The sequence below is a fragment of the Coloeus monedula genome, assembly GCF_965178545.1.
Source record: "Coloeus monedula genome assembly, chromosome: 5".
NCBI classification, from domain to species: domain Eukaryota; kingdom Metazoa; phylum Chordata; class Aves; order Passeriformes; family Corvidae; genus Coloeus; species Coloeus monedula.
Genome location: NC_138785.1, coordinates 73,377,242 through 73,398,795, shown reverse-complemented (window position 1 = coordinate 73,398,795; position 21,554 = coordinate 73,377,242). Strand labels below are relative to the sequence as shown.

The 21,554-nt window shown below is 59.5% G+C and overlaps 1 protein-coding gene across 3 annotated transcripts in view; it reads right to left on the bottom strand.

The window, feature by feature from the left end:
* Positions 1–21,554, bottom strand: part of DCTN1 (dynactin subunit 1) — a 49,175-nt gene that overhangs the window by 7,034 nt on the left and 20,587 nt on the right. For all 3 annotated transcript variants that reach the window (XM_082282380.1, XM_082282382.1, XM_082282381.1), the window contains exons 5-17: positions 8,843–9,031; positions 7,329–7,526; positions 6,394–6,598; positions 6,013–6,091; positions 5,287–5,446; positions 4,736–4,840; positions 4,385–4,576; positions 3,668–3,784; positions 2,805–2,957; positions 2,097–2,257; positions 1,196–1,364; positions 782–850; positions 271–333 (exon numbers count right to left, since the gene is read on the bottom strand). In XM_082282380.1, the coding sequence (XP_082138506.1) occupies positions 271–333; positions 782–850; positions 1,196–1,364; positions 2,097–2,257; positions 2,805–2,957; positions 3,668–3,784; positions 4,385–4,576; positions 4,736–4,840; positions 5,287–5,446; positions 6,013–6,091; positions 6,394–6,598; positions 7,329–7,526; positions 8,843–9,031 (1,860 nt within the window). The remainder of the gene's footprint in view (positions 1–270; positions 334–781; positions 851–1,195; positions 1,365–2,096; positions 2,258–2,804; positions 2,958–3,667; positions 3,785–4,384; positions 4,577–4,735; positions 4,841–5,286; positions 5,447–6,012; positions 6,092–6,393; positions 6,599–7,328; positions 7,527–8,842; positions 9,032–21,554) is intronic.

The following is a 21,554-nucleotide window of genomic DNA, read 5'->3' as shown; positions in this document are numbered from 1 at the left end:
ACACAGAGAGACCTTAGAGGGAGCTCAGAGGGACACAGGGAAAGAAGGACACAAGGACCTCAGAGGGACATGGGGAGAGAGAGAGATCTCAGAAGGACAAAGGGACACAGAGGGACCTTAGAGGGACACACAGATAGAGAGGGATCTCAGACAGGGGGACAAGAAGAGATCTCAGAAAGAGGGACACAGGGACAACAGGAAGCTGGCACGTGCCCTGCCATGCCGGCAGGTCCTACCTGGAGGAAGATCCTACCTGGAGGAAGATCCTACCTGGAGGAAGGCCCGCAGCCGGCACACCTCCACCCCCATGCAGTCCAAGGCACTCTGGGTGAACTGTGGGCACAGGCACAGGGATCCTCAACACAGGGACAGGGACAGGGACAGGGACAGGGAGGAGTCCCAGGGCACACTGGGGCAAACTGGGGCTTCAGTCCCAGGAATTCCAGGATGGACCCTGCCACCACTGCAGGAATTTCAGAGGCAGTCGGGCAATTTTTGGTCTATTTAGGTTTTACTCCATGGGGTGCAGGATGCTGCTCCTTCCCTTGGGAATTCCGGGATACAGCCCACCTCCCCCCCTGAGACATGAGGGTCTCCACACTCCTATTCCTGTTCCTCCCATCCCCCTGTCCCCATTCCCTGACCCCGGAGCCCTTGTGCCATCACTGGGGAAGAGCAGCTGCACTGGGCAGGGGCAGCAGGGGCACCTCAGCTCCCACATGGATCCAGGGGGGGCATAAAGGTGGAGAACAGGGATCAGGGAAGGGTTGTCCCCACTCACCTTGATGTGGTCGGCCAGCTGCAGGGTGCAGTCCTCAGCCTGGTCGGCCAGGTGGATGCTGTACAGGTGCTGTGGGAACGGCAGGATCAGCATCCATGTGGAAAAACCCAAAAAAAAACCCCAAAAAACCCCCCAAACTTGGCGGGTTTGGGCCAATTTTTAAATGGAAGTAACAACAGTGCCCCAAAAGAGCCGGTGGTTCTTAATTCCACAGGTGAGCAGCGTGGGAGTAAGGAATGTGGGGGTGGGAGAACCACATCCCTGGGGGGACACGGAGCAGGGAACACAGCCAAGGTCAGCTGGGTGACAACACCCAAAGGAAAGGAGCTAAATCCCAGCTGATCCATGTGATCCAAAGGCAGGATATCCAACAGCTGAGGTGGCACCTGCCCCCAGTGTCACCCCCAGCCCCACCTGGTAGTACTTGATGGCTTTGGTGAGCGGCTCCACGTTGACGGTCTCGTCCAGCTGGTCCTTGTGGAGCAGCTCGATCAGGAAGTCCAGGGAGCGCTCGTGGACGCTCATCTCGGGGTACAGGGTCCCCACCTTCTTGTACACCTCCACACTGCAGCGGTTCAGGGCCCTGAGGGGACAGGGACAGGAGGTGGGGAATCGGAGCCCTGAGGCACTGCTGGTCTGGGGGATGGGGACACGGCCCAGACCTGGCTGGTGCTGGTGGGTCCTTCCCAGGGGGACATGAGGAGGGTGACAGAGAAGTGACCCCTCACGAGGGAATAAGGGGATCCTGCTGCTTTCTTCTAGCCCAGCTCCCAAAATCCCTTCCTGCGTCACCCCTTGGGAAGGACACAGAGGGGTCACAGGGAAGGGGATCCTCACAAGGGAATGAGGGGATCCTGCTGCTTTTTTCTGGCTCCCAAATCCCTTTCCATGTCATCCCTTGGGAAGGACACACAGAGGTCATGGAGAAAGGGATCCCACTGCTTTTTTCTAGCCCGGCTCCCAAAATCCCATTTGATCTCTTCAGGGACACAGAGAGGTCATGGAGAAGTGACCCCTCACAAGGGAATAAGGGGATCCTGCTGCCTTCTTCTAGCCTGGCTCCCAAGTCCCTTCCTGTGTCACCTCTCGGGAAGGACACAGATGCCAAAGAGAAAGGGATCCCACTGCTTTTTTTCCAGCCTGGCTCCCAAAATCCCTTCCCGTGTCACCCCTTGGGAAGGACACACAAAGAAGGGTCACAGAGAAACGAGCCCATCCCAAGGCAATAAAAGCGATCCCACCACTCTTTCCCAGCCCAGCTCCCTAAATCCCTGGAATTCCGCCTCGCAGAGGGAGGGAAGGGGCGGGTACTCACTGCTCGTATTTGTGCAGCGTGGCCTGGAGCAGGCTCAGGGAATAGACGAGGCCGGCGGCGAAGCTGAGCTGCTCCCCCGGGGCCCCGCGCAGCCCCGCCCGCTCCGCGCAGCTCTCGCTCAGCTCGAACCTCTCCTGCGCCTGTTTGCTGATCAGCTCGGCCTGGCGGGGACAGGGAAATCCTTCAGGGCATTCCCTGCTTCCCTGCTGTGTCCCGCTGAGCCACGGAGAACAGCCCCTGCAGCCTCAACAAGTGACCTGTGCTTGCACAGTGACGGCTGGCACCGCACTGGCTGAGCGCTCTGACCGCTGAGCCACCACCCCCGCCTGCTTCCTGCCCTTCCCTTCTCCCAGACCATTTTAGGATCACGGAATTATTTAGGTTGGGAAAGTACCTGAAGATCATCAAGTCCAACCATCCCACCAGCACCGCCACTGACCGTGTCCCCAAGTGCCACATCCACAGGGCTGGTAAATCCCCCCAGGGATAGGGACTCCACTCTGCCCTGGGCAGCTGTGCCAGGGCTGGACAGCCCTTTCCAGGAGGAATTTTCCCAATATCCTACCTGATCCCCCCCTCCCCCAGGGATGGCCACTACAGTCACACAAGAACTTTGGGAAGTCCTCCAATAGCAAACACTCCAAACCCCCAATTCCCTGGGAACAAAGGTGTCGTTTCCCAGTCCAGGCTCTCCCAAGCCATTCCCACCTTGCAGATGAGGCGTGGGATGAGCAGGAGCACCAGGACGCAGTCGTGGTCGCCGCCGTGCCGCAGGAAGCTGTCGGGCATGAAGGAGGTGAGGAGGGACACGTGGCGATTGGCCTGCTGCACTTCCATCTGCCGCAGCTCCATCTCGATGGCCTGCGGGGACACCGAGTCACCCGGCTGCTCCGGAGCCTCCCCGGCACAGCCCAGCTCAGGGGGATGAAGGGTGGGAATTCTGTTCCTTGGAGAATGCCTCAGCCCCTGCCTGGGGTCTCCCAACCCACCCAGTGCCACCCCCTGCCATGGGCAGGGACACCTTCCATAGACCAGGTGGCTCCAGCCTGGCCTTGGGCACTGCCAGGGATCCAGGGGCAGCCCCAGCTGCTCTGGCAATTCCAGCCCAGCCCCTCCCCACCCTCCCAGCCAGCAATTCCTTCCCAACATCCCAGCCCAAGCTCCCCTTTCCCACTGGGAAGCCATTCCCTGCCTCCTGTCCCTCCAGCCCTTGGCCCCAGTCCCTCTGCAGCTCTCCTGGAGCCCCTTTAGGCCCTGCAAGGGGCTCGCAGCTCTCCCTGGCTCCTTCCCTTCTCCAGGGCAACATTCCCAGCTCTCCCAGCTGCCTCCAGAGCAGAGGGGCTCCAGAATCCGGGAATGGTTTGGGTGGGAAAGGACCTTAAATCCCATCCCATCCCACCCCATCCATGGGCAGGGACACCTCCCACTATCCCAGGTGGATCCAAGCCTGGCCTTGGGCACTGCCAGGGATCCAGGGGCAGCCACCACTCTGGGAATACCCCAGTGCTGGTGCCTCAGGAGCTGGTCCCAGGGCATGGATAAGCCCATCCAGAGTTTCCTGCTAGCCCTACCTTGGCGTGGGCTTTCGTCTCTGCAAATTTGATCTTGAAGTCGAACATCTCCGGGGGCGGCTGCTGCTGCTTCTCCGCCGACGCTTCCTGCTGGCTCATCAGCTCCCGGTTCACATCCTGGGCACGGGGAGATGGGGCACGGGGACGTGGAGATCAGGAACCCCAGACCCTCAGCGACCCCGTCCCCAAACCTCCCAGTGCCCCATCCTTGGGAGGGGTCCTTGTGCAACACCCGGTGAAGGTGGAGGGGAGGGAGAGGCATCAAGCGTGTTCCCATCCAGGAATATCCACAGGCTCATTCCCCAGCTCCTTTCCATGCCAGGAGACCTGAGCCCACGGCTGGGATAACCCCCACAGGGAAGAATTGATTCCCAGTATCCCACCTAAATCTCCACAAATCTCCACTTTTCCAGGATGAAGCCATTCCCTGCATCCTGTCCCTCCATCCCTTGTCCCCAGTCCCTCTGCAGCTCTCCTGGAGCCCCTTTAGGCCCTGCAAGGGGCTCGCAGCTCTCCCTGGCTCCTTCCCTTCTCCAGGTGAACATTCCCAGCTCTCCCAGCCTATCCCTGCAGGAGAAGGCACTGGGGGGGGGGGGTCCCTGGGGAAGCTACGTGAGGAACCCACTCAGCCCCCAGCCTGTCCACTATCCCAGGGGATGATCCCACCGGGTCTCCTGATCACCAGGTGAGCTCCAGGAGGAGCTGGGGGTGCTGCACCTGCAGGTGAGCCGTGAGCTCGCGGTACTTTTTGATGGTCTGCTGGTAGTCGGCCACGGTCTCCTGCGCCGCCTCCACGCGCTTCTCGGCCTCGCGCACGCGCGCCGTGGCCATGTCCAGCTGCTCCCGCAGCTCCAGCTCCGTCTCCCGGGCGTTCTCCTGCAGCTCGTCGTTCATCTCGTTCATGGCTTCCTGCGGGGAGGCGGCACCAGGGGGACACGGTCACCTGCGTCCCAGCCCTGTGAGGAGCTTCCCCAAATCCCGCTGGCTCCGCAGCTGGGCAGCTCCATCACTCCAGCCCCCCATCCTGCCCCCCTGGAGCAGCTGTTATCCCAGGGGATTCTGCCTTACCAGGTCCCCGACGGTCTCGCGCAGCTCCCGGACCTTCTCCTCCAGGTCCAGGTTTCTCTCCGTCAGAGTCTCCACCATCTCCTCAGCACCCAGTGCTGCATCCACCTGCAAGGACACCCATCCCGATCCATCCAGTGCCAGGACACACATCCCAATCCATCCACTGCCAGGACACACATCCCAATCCATCCAGTGCCAGGACACCAATCCCAATCCATCCATCCACCTTGGAGGGATTGCAGGGAACAGGGATCCTTCCTGTGAGCTTCCCAAGGAAGGATCATCCTCATCATCCCACCAGGAAGGTGGGATGGGCGGGCACGGAGCAGCCCTGGGAACACAGAGCATCGTCCATGCCCTGTGCCCACATCCAGGCAGAGGCCAGCACAGCCCCACTGCTGGAACAGGATGTGGGATTAGGGAGTATGGGACCAGGAGTGTTGGTCCCTGCAGTGGTATCACCACACGTGGCTCTCCAGGAGTCTCAGTGCCCCAAATGTCCCCAAACTGCCACGAACGGTCCCAAATATCCCGTCCCACCTGCCCCTCACCTGCTCCTTGAGCTCATCCACCGTCTTCTCCGCCTGCTTCACCTCCTCCTGCAGCTTCTCCCGCTGCTGCCGCAGCGACTCCAGCTCCGTGTTCTTCTTCTCCATCTGCTTCTGGAGCTTCACGTGCTCCTGCTTCTCCGAGGCAGACAAGTCCCGCATCCTGGGACAGCCACAGGTCCCGTCAGGAACACTGACGGGATGCTGCTCCTGGGGGGCACCAGCAGAGCCAAGACCCCCTGCCCGCTCCAGCCGGGATAACGGAGCTCATCCATCCCCATCAGCCCCTCCCTGGTGGGGACATGAGCAACGTTCCCAAATCCAGCTCATCCCCAGTGAGGGATGGGTCCCACCGGGACTTCTTGGTTGTGGAATCCCAAAGGAAAAGCCACTGAGCCCCAAGCCCTGGAAGGTGGGATCACGCAGGGCAAGGCAGATCCCAGGGCTGGGCAGGGTCTGGATCACGCTGCTGGGATACTGAGCACCACATCCATAGGGAATTATGCACGGGAATGGTCTGGAGTGGCTCATTTTGTCCCCATCCCCACTGATTCCCTGGGACAAGGCACTCTGTCTTTCCCTGTGGATGCTTTAAGAGCTCGGCAAAGATCCAAGATCCATCAGCAGGATGACATGGGCTGCTCCAGAGAGGGATTGGGATCAGTGCTCTCGGACTTAGGGACTTAGAGGCCTGGGAAGGAATTTTGGGAAGCACAGGTGGGATCCCACCTGACAAGAGCCTCCTTGAGCCTGGCATTCTGCTCCTCCAGCTGTTTGACCTGGTAGCTGGATGCTGCTCCGTCGGAGCCTGCGGAGGAAGGGAAGGATCAGAATCCCAGAATCCCGGACTGGTTTGGGTGGGAAGGGACCTTAAATCCCACCCATTCCCACCTCATTCCGTGGGCAAGGACACCTTCCACTAGACCAAGGTGCTCCAAGCCCCTGCAGCCTGGCCTTGGACACTTCCAGGGATAGAGCAGCCACAGCTTCTCTGGAAAAATCCATTCCAGTGCCTCCCCACCCTCATAGGGACGGATTTCTCCTCAATATCCCGCCAAACCCCACCCCCATTCCCCACTCTCCAAGCCCAAAGTTGCTCTCCCTTCCCACCTTTCTCCTCGATCTCGTGCTTGAGGATCTCCAGGTCCATGGTGAGGTATTCCACCTTCTCCTTGAGGGAATCCACCTCCTGCTGCAGGGACTCTGCCCGCTCCTCGGCCATCTCCTTGTCCAGCGTGGCCATCTCGATGGCGTCGGCCGTGTCCGCCATCTCCTCCATGTACCTTTCCTTGGCTTCCAGGGCATCCTTGGCTTCCTGCAGGACAACACAGCAGGTGAGGGGACCCCAAAACTCTGGAGAGACCCCACAATAGCCCTCAGGAAATTCTTGTCCCTCAAGGCTCTCCCAAATCCAATGGATTTATCTGGGATGGGAGGGGGCGGCCCAGTGCTCCAGGGTGTCCCGCTCCCCTCTTCCCTGCTCCAAACCTGGCAGGAAAACCATCTGCAGGTGAAGAGAAAGGGATGGAGACAGGGAATACTGGAGCAGACAGATAAATCCCTGGGGCAAGAAACCAGGAATCCACCCTGGAAAAGTAGGGCAGGGAGAAGGAAACGCTCCTTGGCTGCTTGGATAGAGTCCTGGGAGCTGCAGGAACAGGGGAGGGGGAAAGGGAAGCACCCGGGCAAGGAGGGGAGAGGGAAACTCCTGGAAAGAGAGAGAGGGAAGAGGGGAGCACCTGGAGAGACAGAAGGAAGAAGGAAGCACCTGGAGAGAGAAGGAAGAGGGAAGAAGGAAGCACCTGGAAAGAGGGAAGCACCTGGAAAGAGAGGGAATAAGGAAAGCCATGTCCCACCTCGGCTCAGCCCCGATTCCCAAATGCACCTGATGTTGATTAGGAGCAGAGGAAAAGACCTTGAGTCGCACCAGGGGAAGTTTGGTTGGATAACGGGAAAATCTCCTTCCAGAAAGGTTTGTCAGGGCTGGAATTCCCCCTGGAGTCACCTCTCTGGGCACTGCCCCATTCCCAGGGACACTCGCTCACCTTCTTGGCCTCCTTCAGGCGCTTCTGGAGCTCGGCCTGTTGCTCCTGCATTTTGCTCTTCCATTCCTGCACCTGCTCCAGCTGGATCTTGTACTTCTCCAGCTCCTTGAGCTTGGCCTTGTCCTCATTCCGCTTGATTTTCAGCGTCTCCAGCTTCTCCTCAAGGTCCCGGACCTGAGCACGGAGATTCTCCTCCTCCTACACCACCAAGCCAAGAATTAGGGAAGGAGCAGGGACATCCCTTGGAGAGAGCTCCGGGGATGTTCCTGGAAGCCCACGGAACCAGGCCTGACTTTTGTCATCGGTACTGGGGCAGTTTGACAAGAGAGGGACTTGGGACAAAGGATGGAGAGCCAGGACAAGGGGGAACGGCTTCCCACTGCCAGAGGGCAAGGTTAGATGGGATTTTGGGAAGGAATTCCTGGCTGTGAGGGTGGGGAGGCCCTGGCTCAGGGAGAAGCTGTGGCTGTGGCTGTTGCTGTGGCTGCCTGATCCCACTGCAGCATCCACATCATTCCCAGGTGATCTCCCTTCAGGGAAAACTGATCCAGGTCCTTTTCCAGCAGCTCAGCTCCCAGGGCAGGGAAAGGCCGATGCCAGCATTCCTGAGGGAAGGGCTGCAGGGATGAGGGGATGTGACCGCCCCTCCCTGGCAGCTGCCACAGGGCTAAAGCTTCAAATCCCAAAGCCAGGTGACAGCAAGGAACAGGGCTTGGAAAAATCCTGCGCGCAGTGCAGGAACCCCCCACGGATTCCTCCTCTGCTGCTTTCCCAGCCTGGACATTCCGATGTCCCCCAAACGAGCCACTTCTGCAGCCAGTCACAGAAACCAGTTCCCAGAGAGCTCTGGGAACTGGGGACACGGGTGGGGACAGCCCCTGTTCCCACCCCGAGGTGCCTTCTCCAGCTCTCCCTTCCACACACAATCCCGGAGCTTTGTCCTCTCCCGCTCTTCCCTCCCTGGCCTCGTGCCCCAAATCTCTCCCAAGCTCTAATTAACTCATTAATCAGAGCAGGATGGAAGTCATGGAAAACTGTTTTAAAGATCAAAGCTGGAATAACTCTGTAACGATTAGAAATCCCTAAATTTGGGAAATACTGGACTTCTCCAGGTGGCCTTTGCATCCCAAGGCGGGAGGGCCTCCAGTGCATCCACCCCAGTTCTCCCAACACCAGTGGACGTTCCCAACTGGACCCTCTGGATTTAACAGGATCAAGCTCTGACTCAGAGCCTCGACCCCCACCCACCAAACCACTCTGACACCACCTGTGTCCCACAGGGACCCGGGAAGAGATGGAAGTGCACTGGGAATTCTCTTTAGAAGTGTCCTCCCAGCTGTGCTGCCTCTGCCTTTGTCCTGGCCAGCTCTGGCAGTCCCAAGCCCGGTGACCACCCCCAGGACCCTCCAGGGCACCTCTTCCTCCCTTTTTCCTCCTCCTCCCAGTGCTGGGGGCGGTTCTCTCTCCTCCCTCAGAGCTCACCTGGGCAGCGCTCAAGGCAGGGCACAGCTCACCTTGGTGGGCGAGGGGACCGGGGGTGCCCCCGGGGAGCCCAGGGAGGGCGTGGGGATGACGGGGGCCACCAGCGGGGTCTGGGCGGGCGTGCCGGGCTCGCTGCTGCTCATCTCCCCGCCGGACGCCGAGGCCGATCCCGAGGGCCCGGCAGCACCGCCGGACGCCGATGACGTGGGGGTCCGGGTGGGCTGCAAGACACCGGCACAGGCGAGGGGGAGTCAGGAGGGAACATCCCAAGGGATGGTGCTGCCACTGCCTCCCTCCGTGATGCCTCAGCAGGTGCTGCTCCCAGATTCCCATTTCCAGCAGGGGAAACCTGGGGTGTGGGGACAGTGGGGACATCCTGATGTGTGCGAGCCACTGTGGGAACCCCCAGGAATGCTGCTCCGGAGGAATTCATGGATAATCCATTGGGGAAGGAATCCACAGGGTGCCCAGAGCAGCTGTGGCTGCCCCTGGATCCTTGGAAGTGCCCAAGGCCAGGTTGGACACTGGGGCTTGGAGCAGCCTGGGATAGTGGAAGGTGTCCCTGCCCGTGGCAGGGGGTGGCACTGGATGATCTCCAAGGTCCCTCCTGATCCAAACCATCCCATGATTCCAGGATTAAACATTCCAGCTCCAGAGGGCGAGACAGCAAAACCTCAGAGCCCACCAAGATGGGAACTCAGTTTAAGAGGAGCAACAAGAAAATCAACAAGGAGTGAATTCCCAGAGTCCAGCGGGGCCTGGAGGGGCTGGAGCTGCTTCGTTAACGCTTATGAGGCTGTTAATTAATCCCTGTCTGAAGGCAGGCGATGGGAAGAGGGGTGAGGGAAGCACCAGGTGCCCCCCAGGCTCCCACTGGTCTCCTCACTGACCCTATTTCTGGAGCACTCACCTCTGGCTGTGTAAATTCAATCTCCTGCCTTAACTGTATCCCTGGAAATGGGATTTTTTGGTGCCATGAGGGTTCGCCAGGTGTGTGGTGTCACCCACGGGCACAGCTGGGAAGGAGAAACATCCACCCTCTGCCCTTATTTTGCCCAAAATGGAGGCAAATCTGAGTTAACTCGACTGCAGCAAGTCCAGCACCCCTTGGATAGGCCCAGCCTGCCCTCCTGGGATGATCCTGAGCACAGAAAACAGGGAATATCTTGGTGGCACAGAGCCTCATGCGCCTTCTCCCAGATACAACTCAAAACAAAGATGTTTGTTGTTCCTGGTGCTTTTGGGGTCACAAATCCCACACAGAGAGCAGGGTTAGGTGGGATATTGGGAAGGAATTCTTCCCTGTGAGGGTGGGGAGGGAGGGGAGGGCCTGGGATGGAACTCCCAGAGAAGCTGTGGCTGCCCCTGGATCCCTAGAAGTGTCCAAGGCCAGGCTGGACATTGGGGCTTGGAGCACCCTGGGATAGTAGGAGGTGCTCCTGGGTGGAACTGGATGGGCTTTAGGTCCCTTCCAACCCAACCCATTCCATGATTCCAGGATCCTGCCTCCACCTCCCTGCCCAGCGCAGGCATGAGGCCAAAGGCGTGAGGAGCAGGAGGTCCCACAGGACATCCCTGCAGAGACAGGAACAAGAACCATTCAAACCGAGGGAACGGGATGGGATCCCAGTGCCCTGGGGCTGACAGAATCCACCTCTGCCTCTGCCTGGGGCGAGGTCCTGGAAGCATCCAGTGAGGACAGAGCCCTCCCTGCAGCCCCCCCGGCACAGGCACAGATTCCAAACTCAATCTTTGAGGATTCCCTTCCCACATTTCCTCTCTTCCAGCCACGAGTCCCTTCCCAAGGTGAATCCCGAGGGCTAGCTGTGACCACACAGCCCACCCAACACCTCAGGCTCGCCCAGACCCCGCTCAGATCCCGCTGTGAAACACCCGGCACAAACTGGGACAGCCAGGGAGGAGCAACCCCCGCAGGGACCCCCTGGCAAAGCCTGGGCACTGCCACATGGATTTCACGCTCTTCCACGGACATTCCACCCTGGGAGAGGGTCCCGAAGGATCTGGACCTGTTCCAGAGGAGCCTGTCAGACCCGTGAGCTCCTCTGGGCTCTTCACAAAGAGGTGGAAGGAGAATGGGAATGCGCGGTGGGGTTGGGAACCAATGGGTCGTGTTTGGGTGGGGTTGGGAACCAATGGGTCATGTTTGAGTGGGGTTGGCAATGACTGGGTCAGGTTTGAGTGGGGTTGGCAATGAATAAATCAGGTTTGAGTGGGGTTGGCAATGAATAAATCAGGTTTGTGGTGGTTTTGGCACCCAATGGGTTGTGTTTGAGTGGGGTTGGCCACCAGCGGATCATGTTTGAGTGGGGTTCACGACGAATGGATCGGGTTTGTGGTGGTTTTGGCACCCAATGGGTCATGTTTGAGTGGGGCTGGCACCCAACTGATCACGTTTGAGTGGGGTTGGCACCCAATGAGTTGTGTTTGAGTGGGGTTGGCCACCAGTGGATCACGTTTGAGTGGGGTTGGCACCCAATGAGTTGTGTTTGAGTGGGGTTGGCCACCAGTGGATCGTGTTTGAGTGGGGTTGGCACCCAATGGGTTGTGTTCGAGCGGATTTGGCCACCAGCGGATCGTGTTTGAGTGGGGTTGGCACCCAATGGGTTGTGTTTGAGCGGATTTGGCCACCAGTGGATCGTGTTTGAGTGGGGTTGGCACCCAACAGACCCTGTCTGCGGTGGCGTTGGCACCCAGTGACCCGTGTTTGTGACGGGGTTGCCACCCAACAGTTTGAGAGGCGTTGGCACCCACGGGGCCGTCGGTGCCCGGTGCCCCCCGCGCTCGGTGCTGCTCACCTTGGGCCGGCGGGCGGTGCTCTGGAGGGCAGCGGGAGCGGAAGCAGAGAGGACAGACAGTCACACAGGGACAGAGGAGCAGAGAGCAGCCGGCGGCGGCCGGAGCGGCAGAGCAGGGAAAGGAGACAAAAGACAGCACGGCATCGTTAGTGTGCCCAGCATCGTCAGCGTGCCCGGTGGCACCGGCTGTGCGCGGCGTCGTTAGTGTGGGGGCTCGTTAACCCGCTCCCAGGGCTGCTCCGGGTGGGACACGTGGGCAGAGATCCCATGGACCTGCTGGCACGGCTCCTGTGGGATCCCCTGGCACAGATCCCATAGGATCAGAGGAGCAGAGCCCAGAGCCAGCACAGCCCTTGGTTCCCCCCAAGCCCCGTCCCCGCCCCTCCAGCCCAGTGTGGGGACAGAGGGCACATCCTGAACCCCCTTCCCGACCCCACAGGTACCCCGGGGCAGACCCACCGGGTATTTCCAAGGAATTTTGGTCTTCAGAGACAAAGCCTGGTTTGGGTTGGCCGGGCATTCCGTGCTCCATGGGCACGGTGGGGTTTAACTTCCCATGCCTTTCCCAGAGATCTCCGGAGCGGGAGGTGGAAAGGATTTCATCCTACACATGATTTTTCCCCTCTCCTCATCCCTCTGGTTTTCCAAAGGGCCAGAGCACCCTGGACCGGCTGCCCCAGAGACCCCGGGGCTCTGCTTTGTTTAACCAAAAATTCCAGGGACACCAGGGAGCTGATCCCACACTCCCAACTTTTCCTTTCGTGGCTGGAATTAAATCATCCGTGATTTTGGGACAGGACCCCCCCCTCCCCACACACACACCCCCCTCCATGCACATGCAGCAGCTCCCAGCAGCTCAGGGAGGGGAGGCCACAGGGCCCAGCCCGGAACAGAGACAAATATGGAATTAATTCGTATTTTTCCCATTAAAAACAATCCCTAATGGATGGAAAAGAAGGAGCGGCCAGGCTGGTCCTGGGGGGACGCGGGTGGGCAGGAGCCCCCGGCGCGGGCATTGGGAACATCTGTCCAGCTGCAGCCTTGGAGCACTTCCACGCTCTCCCTCATTTCTGATTCCATGACCTAATCCCAGCTGGGAATAACCAGGAGCAGAACAGATGGATAATGGCGCTGCCACACGATGCCATGTCCAGGATGGGGCCGGGATGGGCACATGGAGCCCATCAGGGACCGGCAGCTCCGGCCGATATCCGACACGGAAAACCTCGGGAAGCCTTGGAGCGCTATTTCCCTGTTTTCAATACAAACCTGGATGCGTTTGCACTTCCAAACTTCCTGTCACCTCTGGCATTGCTTCAGCTAAATCCTGCTCTGCTCCCTTCCAGCCTTTTCCCAAAGGCTGCACGCCCAGGGAAGACATTCCCAACTTCCACAACATCTCCTGCGCCACCAAATTTGCCGGGAAAACGGAATGACAGCAGCAAAAGCTCCAAACCCTCAGGTGAAACCAGGGCTGGCTCAGGACGCCCTTCAGGAGCGCTCCGGCATCTTCCCAAAGTCCAACCACACAACATGGAACAGCAACAAAAATCTGGGAAACACTTGGGAAAACGCCTTCTTCAGGAATTCCACAGGCAGAGACGTCCCCACTCCCTGCCACACACGTGGGGGATTCAGAAATGGGGCAGGGCTGGGGGGTCCCACACTGACCACCGAGTCCCACACGAGGAAATGTCCTGGGGGACACCAGCTCCTTCCCTGGGGCACATGGAGCCTTTTCCTGGGCCATGGGAATGGGGGACGCTGATCCCTGTCCCAGGAGACAACGAGCCTCGTCCTGGGGGACACCAAGCCCTGGACTGGGGGACACTGAGCCTTGTCCTGGCCATGGGGTGGGGGACACCAATTCAAACCCTGACTCAAACCACACCGAACCCTAAAACCAGGGAGAAGCCTCCTGGGAACCATCCCTAAAGCCATGTGGAATGACAGGGAATAATCCTGCTTTGTGCCTCCACCGGAGCTCTGGTCCCCTCCATGGGATGCCACCTGCAGACCACCAAAAGTTGGCGCTCCAAGACCCTCGGGATTCTTGGCAAAGGGATGCTCTGGGATGCTCCAGCTGCTTTTTCCATCAGAAATGGGGGCTGGCCGGGTTCCCCTCCGTGTTGGCACCTTCCTGTCCATCCATCTGTCCCCACGGCACCAGCCAGTCATCCCTGGGCTCTGGAAAAGCTGGTGACCAAGATGGGACATGGATTTTCCGGTGTCCAGCATCGTGCCAGCACTGGGAGCAGAGGCAGCAACCTCACCTGGACTCTCCTGGATCCGGGATGCTCCGACCCCCCCGCTGGGGATGGATGTTCCACTGGAGGTTCCAGGCTCTGCTGTGTAATGCTGCTGCATCAATATTTGATGGAATTATAAAACCTCTGCTCCCGGGGGAGCGTCGGGGGCTCCAAACCGGCGCGCTCCGAGATGGACTCGGCTTCTGGCAGCAGAACTCTGGAAAAATCCTCCTGGATACCAACGACTGACTGGGGTGAGGGTGGTGTTGCCCGTTGAATGTGGGGTCTCACAGGTCCCTCCTGATTTGGTTCTGCTCCAGGTGTGGGAATCCTGATCCAGCCAGGAGCAGTGAGCGCTGGATGGATGAGCAGGAATGTGTGAATGTCACCTTCCAGCGGGCAGGAGAGGGGAGGTGTCACTGGAGCCTCCTCCTGGATTAAGTTTCAAGGCTTCTGATGAGGAAAAGCTGAACTTCACGGACTGTGGCTGCTGCTGTGGAGCATTCCCAGAGTTTCCAGGAGGATTCCGATTGGCAGCAGCTCCCGAGCAGGGCAGGCAGTGCTGGAGGTGATGCCCAGGCACTGACCCGCTGCTGGTCCATGCTGATGCCATCCCATTCAATTCCTGGGAATTTCACCCCTTGGAGGCACCTCCCTTCTGCTGGAACTGAGTCTCAGCCCCCAGCAGCAGGATGAGCCCCCCAAGGTGTGGCTCCCTGGGATACTGCCAGGAATTCTGCATTTCAAACAACCAGCACCACCTGGCAGGTGCCCAGTCTCACAGATGTGATTCCATGGGCAAGGAGAGGAACGATGGAAAAGCAGGATGGAATCCAGCTGTGGGGCTGAGCACCAATGGGGCAGAGGGAAAGCAGCATCCGTGAAACTTTCCATCGGGAAGAGGATTAACAGGGACACGTGACGAGGAGCGTCGGTGTCTGAGCTCGGGGAGGTGCAGGTGTAAATCAGGAGCATTTACTGCCAGGTACCGGCACGGCCGGCCCAGCTCAGTTCTGTTCCCTGCCATCAGCCAGAAATTCCCAGGATTTCTCTTTAAGCTGAGCAGTGACATCCTGGTTACGCTAAAAATAAACATATAGGCCAGTGCCCGTGCTGTCACCTGCGGGAATGGCAGCCTGGCAGGGACCCGGGTACCACCGGCCTCTGGGAATGCTAAAGGCTGATCCCAACAGCGTGGCCAGCAGGAAAACCTGGATTATGGACATGCAGCTTCCCCAGGGTGGGCACCAGTGGCACTGGAAGCGGGGATGGCACCGGCAGCGGGAACAGCACTGACACTGCCAGGCAGTGGGGAAGGCACCAGCTGTGGGGACAGGGAGAGCAGCAGGGATGGCACCGGCACCTCTGGAGTGGGGACGGCACCAGCAGCGGGGACAACACGGGCAGCAGGGACAGCACCGACACCCCCAGGCAGCGGGGTGGCACCGGCAGCAGGGACAGGGATGGCATCAGCATCCTCAGAGCAGGGATGGCACCGGCAGCGGGGACAGGGCCCCGGCGGAGCCGCAGAGCCGCTGCAATCACCGCGGGCACGGCCGGGTGACACGGAGAGGGGACTCCGGGAGCTCGGAAGGCAAAGCCAGCCATGAACCGATGCTCGCCCACCGCCCCCCTCCTCCCCGAGCCCGTCACGCTCCCAATTACAGCCCGGCAGCATCAACACGGGGAAAACGGGGAAAAAGAGGGAGGAGGCGGCTGGGAAGCGGGGATGCGATGCCGGGGGATGCGGGTGAGAACCGTACCTTGCGTGTAGCCGGGGCCTGCCTCATCGTCGCGCAGGGACGGCCGGAGCGGGAGGAGACGGAGCAGCGGGTCAGTCAGCACGGCCGGACACGGCAAATGGCCGCGGCCGCCGCCGGCCGCTCGCCAGGTGCTGCCCGAGGGCTCGGCGGGGGCTCAGCGGGGGCTCAGCGGGGGCTCAGGGGGTCCAGGGCAGCCCCCCCCGGCCGCGGCCGCTCGTCCCCGCTCCGCCGGTGGCTCCAACCACCGCCCCGGCGGCTCATGACATCACCGCGGAGGGGCCGCACCGCCGGGCGCTGCACCGAGCCGGGCGATGTGCGGATGAGGATGGGGATGAGGATGGCGCGGATGTGATGCTGCGCTCGGGGAGGGGACGGGGGGGGGTTCTCAGAGGCTCAGCGTCCCCCGGGACAGCCCCCGGGTGCGAGCCCGCTGTTCCCCGGGGCAGGCGGCTCCGTGGCTGCGCTCGGCATCCCCGCGGTGCCCGCAGCCGAACCCGCCCCGCGCCGGCGGCTGCGAGCGCCGGGCGAATCCCCCCGGGAGCGGACAGACGGACGGAGCGGAGGCTGGATGGACAGATGGACGGCGCTGAGCCCGGAGGGATGGACAGATGGACGGAGGGACCATCTTGCCGCGCTGCCATCCAGCGCCAGCAGATTCCCGGGAGCTCAGGGTAGCCCTGCACGGCTGAGGGTGCGGAGAGATCCCCCCGGGCCTCGGAGAGCCCCTGCCCCAAAACCCCTGCCCTAAAAATGCCCCTGCGGAGCGCGCCGGCCACCCAGGGTAGCGTCCTGAGCCTCGCTGCCCTGCCAGGAGCATTCCCGCAATTCCTGCCTGGCATTCCCGTTGTCCCTGGACAAGAACTCTGCTGGAAACCCAGAGGATGTCACCAAGCACCGTCTCCAAACTCTCCATGAATCCCCGTGTCCTGCCCCACGGAGAGCTGGAGACCAGGACAGCAGCTCCCTTTACATGCACGCATCCCAAATCCCATCTGTTACATGGTGTAACCTGAGCATGGCCCTCATCCAGCTCCCATTCCAACTCTCATTTTCCCATATTCCCACACTATGAGGGGAAAGTGGATCAGGGTGCCCCCGGGCTCACCTGCACACCCAACCCTCCCCACACACACAGGGAATTTTGCCTCCAGGATTTCCACACCCTCGGCACAATCCTGCCAATCTCCCAGAAAAAGCCTTTAAAGGCCCCTTTTTCCCAAAGGTTGGCATTCCCTGGAAGCAGCCCCCCAGGCTGTTGTGCCAGGGACACCCTATTCCAACTGATCTGTGGTGGGGTCTGATTCCTGAATAACCCCTGGGTCAGGGAATCCAGCAGCTGTGGGGGAAGTGCCCCAGGCCAGGCTGGATGGAGTTTGGAGCAGCCTGGGATAGTGGGAGGTGTCCCTGCACATGGCAGGGGGTGGGACAAGATGGAATTTAAGGTCTGTTCCAATCCAAACCATTCCATAACTCTGGAGCCCCTCTGCTCTGGAGGCAGGATTGCTGGGAATGTTGCCCTGGAGAAGGGAAGGAGCCAGGGAGAGCTGCGAGCCCCTTGCAGGGCCTAAAGGGGCTCCAGGAGAGCTGCAGAGGGACTGGGGCCAAGGGCTGGAGGGACAGGAGGCAGGGAATGGCTTCCCAGTGGGAAAGGGGAGCTTGGGCTGGGATGTTGGGAAGGAATTGCTGGCTGGGAGGGTGGGCAGGGGCTGGGCTGGAATTGCCAGAGCAGCTGGGGCTGCCCCTGGATCCCTGGCAGTGCCCAAGGCCAGGCTGGATGGGGCTTGGATCCACCTGGGACAGTGAAAGGAAGCCATGGATGGGCTTTAAGGTCTCTTCCAACCCAACCCATTCCATGATCCACTCTCCCACAGCTCCCTCCTGCTGCTGGCAGGCGCTGGGGGCAGGGGAGAGTTCCCAAGTGACATTTTCGGGAGTTGTAATTGCTGTAATTGCATCTCTTAACAAAGAAGCCCCGAGCTCCATCAGCCTGAGCACCACGAACCCTTCCAGGAACCAGAGCTGCTGACACTGACCCAGCTTCTGGCGTCATCCAAATCCATTCCAACGCTCCAACAGAATCTCCCTCCCATTCCCACCAGCCCTCATCCAAACCACAGGGAAAAGGAACCCCTCAAGAAGCATTTCCAGATGAAATCATCCCGGATCCGTTGCTCTAAGCCCCCGAATGATCAGAGTGCCATGTCCATCTCCAGAGGAGCCACGTGCAGGCTCACACAGATTTAACTTTAAGATAATTATGGGTATTAGAGCTGCTCTAATGAACCAGCTCCTCTCCTGACACACAGCTCCGCTCCCTACATCCAGAATATATCAACTCTTCCCACACACAGCACCCAATAAATGCAGCAGCAGGGAGAAAACGCAATTTAACCACGGCAAAATGGTGTCGGATGCTTTGGGCTGTCCCTGAAACTCATCAGGGACAGGGGAAGGGAGGTTTTTTATCCAAAATCCATGAGAAGGGAGAAGGAACTTGTGGCACCACCACAGATGGGACAATTCCTGGCTCTTGGGGGGATTGGAGAGGAGATGCCAGGTGCTCTTTTCCATGGGGTCATCCGTTTGCAGCACCAGCTGCCGCTCAGATCCCGGCCCCAAAGGATCACATCAAAATAATCACCTCAGACCTCGCCACAAACCCCCTTGGGGACACAAAGAGCTCTCACAGGGGTGACACCTGGCCCAAGGAACAGCAGTGCTTGGAAAATCAGCCCTGGGTTCATCCAGGCCCTGCCATGGGGCGCGGTTTGGGCAGCTGGGATCAGGTGGGGTTTGGATGCTGATCAGATTATCCGTTCCTTTAAAGGATTAACAGGGCTTGGGGTGGCCTCTCTGTGTTCCACAGACCATCTGGGACCTGCTCTGGGCTGGAATGGGCCATCTGCTCCTGCACAGAGACCGGGATAACGCCGGGATAACAACCTGGACACTGACCCGGCCACTGACTGGTCACCCCAGGATGGGATCAGAGCAAGAGGGGGAGGTCCAGCCTCAGGACATGCCACGGGAATGCAGCCCTGGCACATGGAATGCAGCCAGGAGGATGAAAGGAACAGGGATGTCACTGGAGGGGGACAAACCTGATCCATCAGAGGGAAAATCCCAGGGGCCAGAGCTGCAGCTGCAGGGGACCTGAGGTGACGGGACAGGACTTAACAGCAGGGTCACAGCACCAGCTCGTGCCACCTGTGGATGTGGCATCTGGGGACACGGCCTTGGCAGTGCCGGAGGAACAGTTGGACTGAGTGGTCTTGGAGGGCTTTTCCAACCTAAATATTCCACGATTCCGTGATTGTGGAGTGTGTCAGACCCCAGCAGCTCACCCTGACACCCCCCCAAAGAGCCAGGGACCAGCCTTTCCCTGCATCCCTAGGAGTCCCCTGCTCCCACCACAGCCCTGGCACCTCTGTGTCCCTGGGAGGTGACATCCGTGACCCAGTGCCACCCAGCGCTGCAGCAGGAGAAGGGACTGGCCTGTCACCACCACAGACACATTGTCATGGGGATGAAGACGACACAACCTGTGTCATCCCAAAAATTACCTGGGAAACACCCTTTTCCTGCTCTTTCACTGAATTTTGGGGTCCTTCCCAGCCACGTTGGCCCAGGACAGAGGCCAGCACCTCCTAGGGACAGCCTTATCCTTCTGCTCCAAGAGCAAGGACACCCCGACACAGTGTCCCAGCTGAGGGACAGGACCCCCAGTGTCCTGCAGGAACAGCACAGCCCAAAGGCCACAACGGCCACACCACTCCCAAATCCATGGAAAACAGCAAAGAACCACAGCAGGGAAGGGAAAGGCCCATCTGGCAGCAGCTCTGGACACGATTAAAGTCTATATTTGACACACAGGAGCTGCTGTAATCTCCGGAACGAGGATTTACCCGCTAATTACTCTCATTATCCAATTCCCCCCCCCACCCCAGCCATGTGTGGGGCAGGAGCTGTCCAGCGGGCAGGGGGGGCTCTCGGGGTCATTAATGGCTGAAAAAGTTGAATTCTGAGGGGACAGCAGAGCCTGGCACAGGGCTGTCCCTCAACGGGGATGTCCCTGCGTGAGGTGTGCCTGTGCAGCCAGGATGGGGGTGAGGACAGTGACAGATCCAGATCCCCAGGACAGTGACAGACCCATGATCCTCAGGACAGTGACTGTCACACACTGGGACCCTCAGGGCAGTGACAGTCACACACCGGGATGCTCAGGGCAGTGACAGCAACAGATCCAGGATCCCCAGGACAGTCACACATCCGGGATCCCCAGGACAGTGACAGTCACAGATCCATGACCCCCAGGACAGTGACAGATCCAGGATCCTCAGGACAGTGACTGTCACACCCCCCTGAGTCTCAGGACAGTGACAGTCACAAATCCATGATCCCCAGGACAGTGACAGTCACAGCCCCATGATCCTCAGGAAAACAACTGTCACTACAATCCCCAGGACAGTGACAGACCCAGGATCCTCAGGACAGTGACAGTGACAGACCCATGATCCTCAGGACAGTGACAGTCACAGCCCCAGACCCCCAGGGCAGTGACAGTGACAGATCCAGGATTCCCAGGACAGTGACAGATCCAGGATCCTCAGGACAATCACTGTCACAGATCCAGGACCTTGAGGATAGTGACAGATCCAGGATCCTCAGGACAATGACTGTCACACCCCCACGATCTTCAGGACAGTGACAGTCACAGCCCCAGACCCCCAGGGCAGTGACAGTGACAGATCCAGGATTCCCAGGACAGTGACAGATCCACGATCCTCAGGACAGTGACTGTCACATCCCCACGATCCTCAGGACAGTGACAGTCACAGCCCCAGACCCCCAGGGCAGTGACAGTGACAGATCCCCAGGAGAGTGACAGATCCCTGATCCTCGGGACAGTGACAGTCACAACCTCCATGATTGCCAGGACAGTGACAGTCACAAATCCACGATCCTCGGGGCAGTGACAGATCCCTGATCCTCGGGACAGTGACGGTCACACTCCCGTGATCCTAATCCCACCCGCAGCTCCGAGCAGACAGCGGGGACACAGAGTAGCTGCAAACCTGCCAGAACAGGGACAGGGAAGGAAGAACACAACATTCCAAAGGGGAATTTCATCCCACAGCAGAGCCCCTTGGAGCTGGCAGGATCGGGATGAGGGATCCACAGGGACCCTGGAGCTTTGGGGACACGCAGAGACCTGGATCTGGGGGGACACGAGGAGGGGACACTTGGGGACACGTGCTCCCAGCCTCTCTCCACAGGCTCTCTCCAGGCAGATTCCACATCGCTCCTCACCTCCGGACTTCCCATGGACAACCAGAGCTCTTTGGACCATTTTTCCGCCCAAAAATCGACACAGAAGTGGCTGGAAAGCAAAGCTGGACCAAAGGGATGCTGAGGGCACACAAGGTACCACCTCCCTCCCCTCTCCCATGTCTCCAGTGCCCTCCTTGGCTTTTCTCTTGGCAAAATTCCCAAGGGGAAGAAAAAAAATTCCCCCGATTTCCTGCAGGGAATGATGATTTGGTCTCCCTGCCCGTGGCATGCAATGAGATGGGTGTTAACGTCCATCCCAACCCAAACCATTCCAGGATTCCTTGGAGTTTCAGCTCATCCTTGTCCGAAAGCTTTTTGGCTTCAATAATTGTCACAAACCAGGTGGGTTTGGGTGTCCCTAAGAGGAGGACAGGACAGGACAGCCCTGAGAAGTCCCCGAGCCACCGGAGGGTTTCGGGTTTATAAAAATATCTGTGAGGGAACGGCCTCAGGTTGTGCCAGGGGAGGTTCCGGTTGGACAATGGGAAAATTCCTTCATGGAAAGAGTCAGAAAGCATTGGAAGAGACTGCCCAGGGCAGGGGGGACAGCCCCCATTCCCGGGGGGCGGATTTCACAGCCCCGCA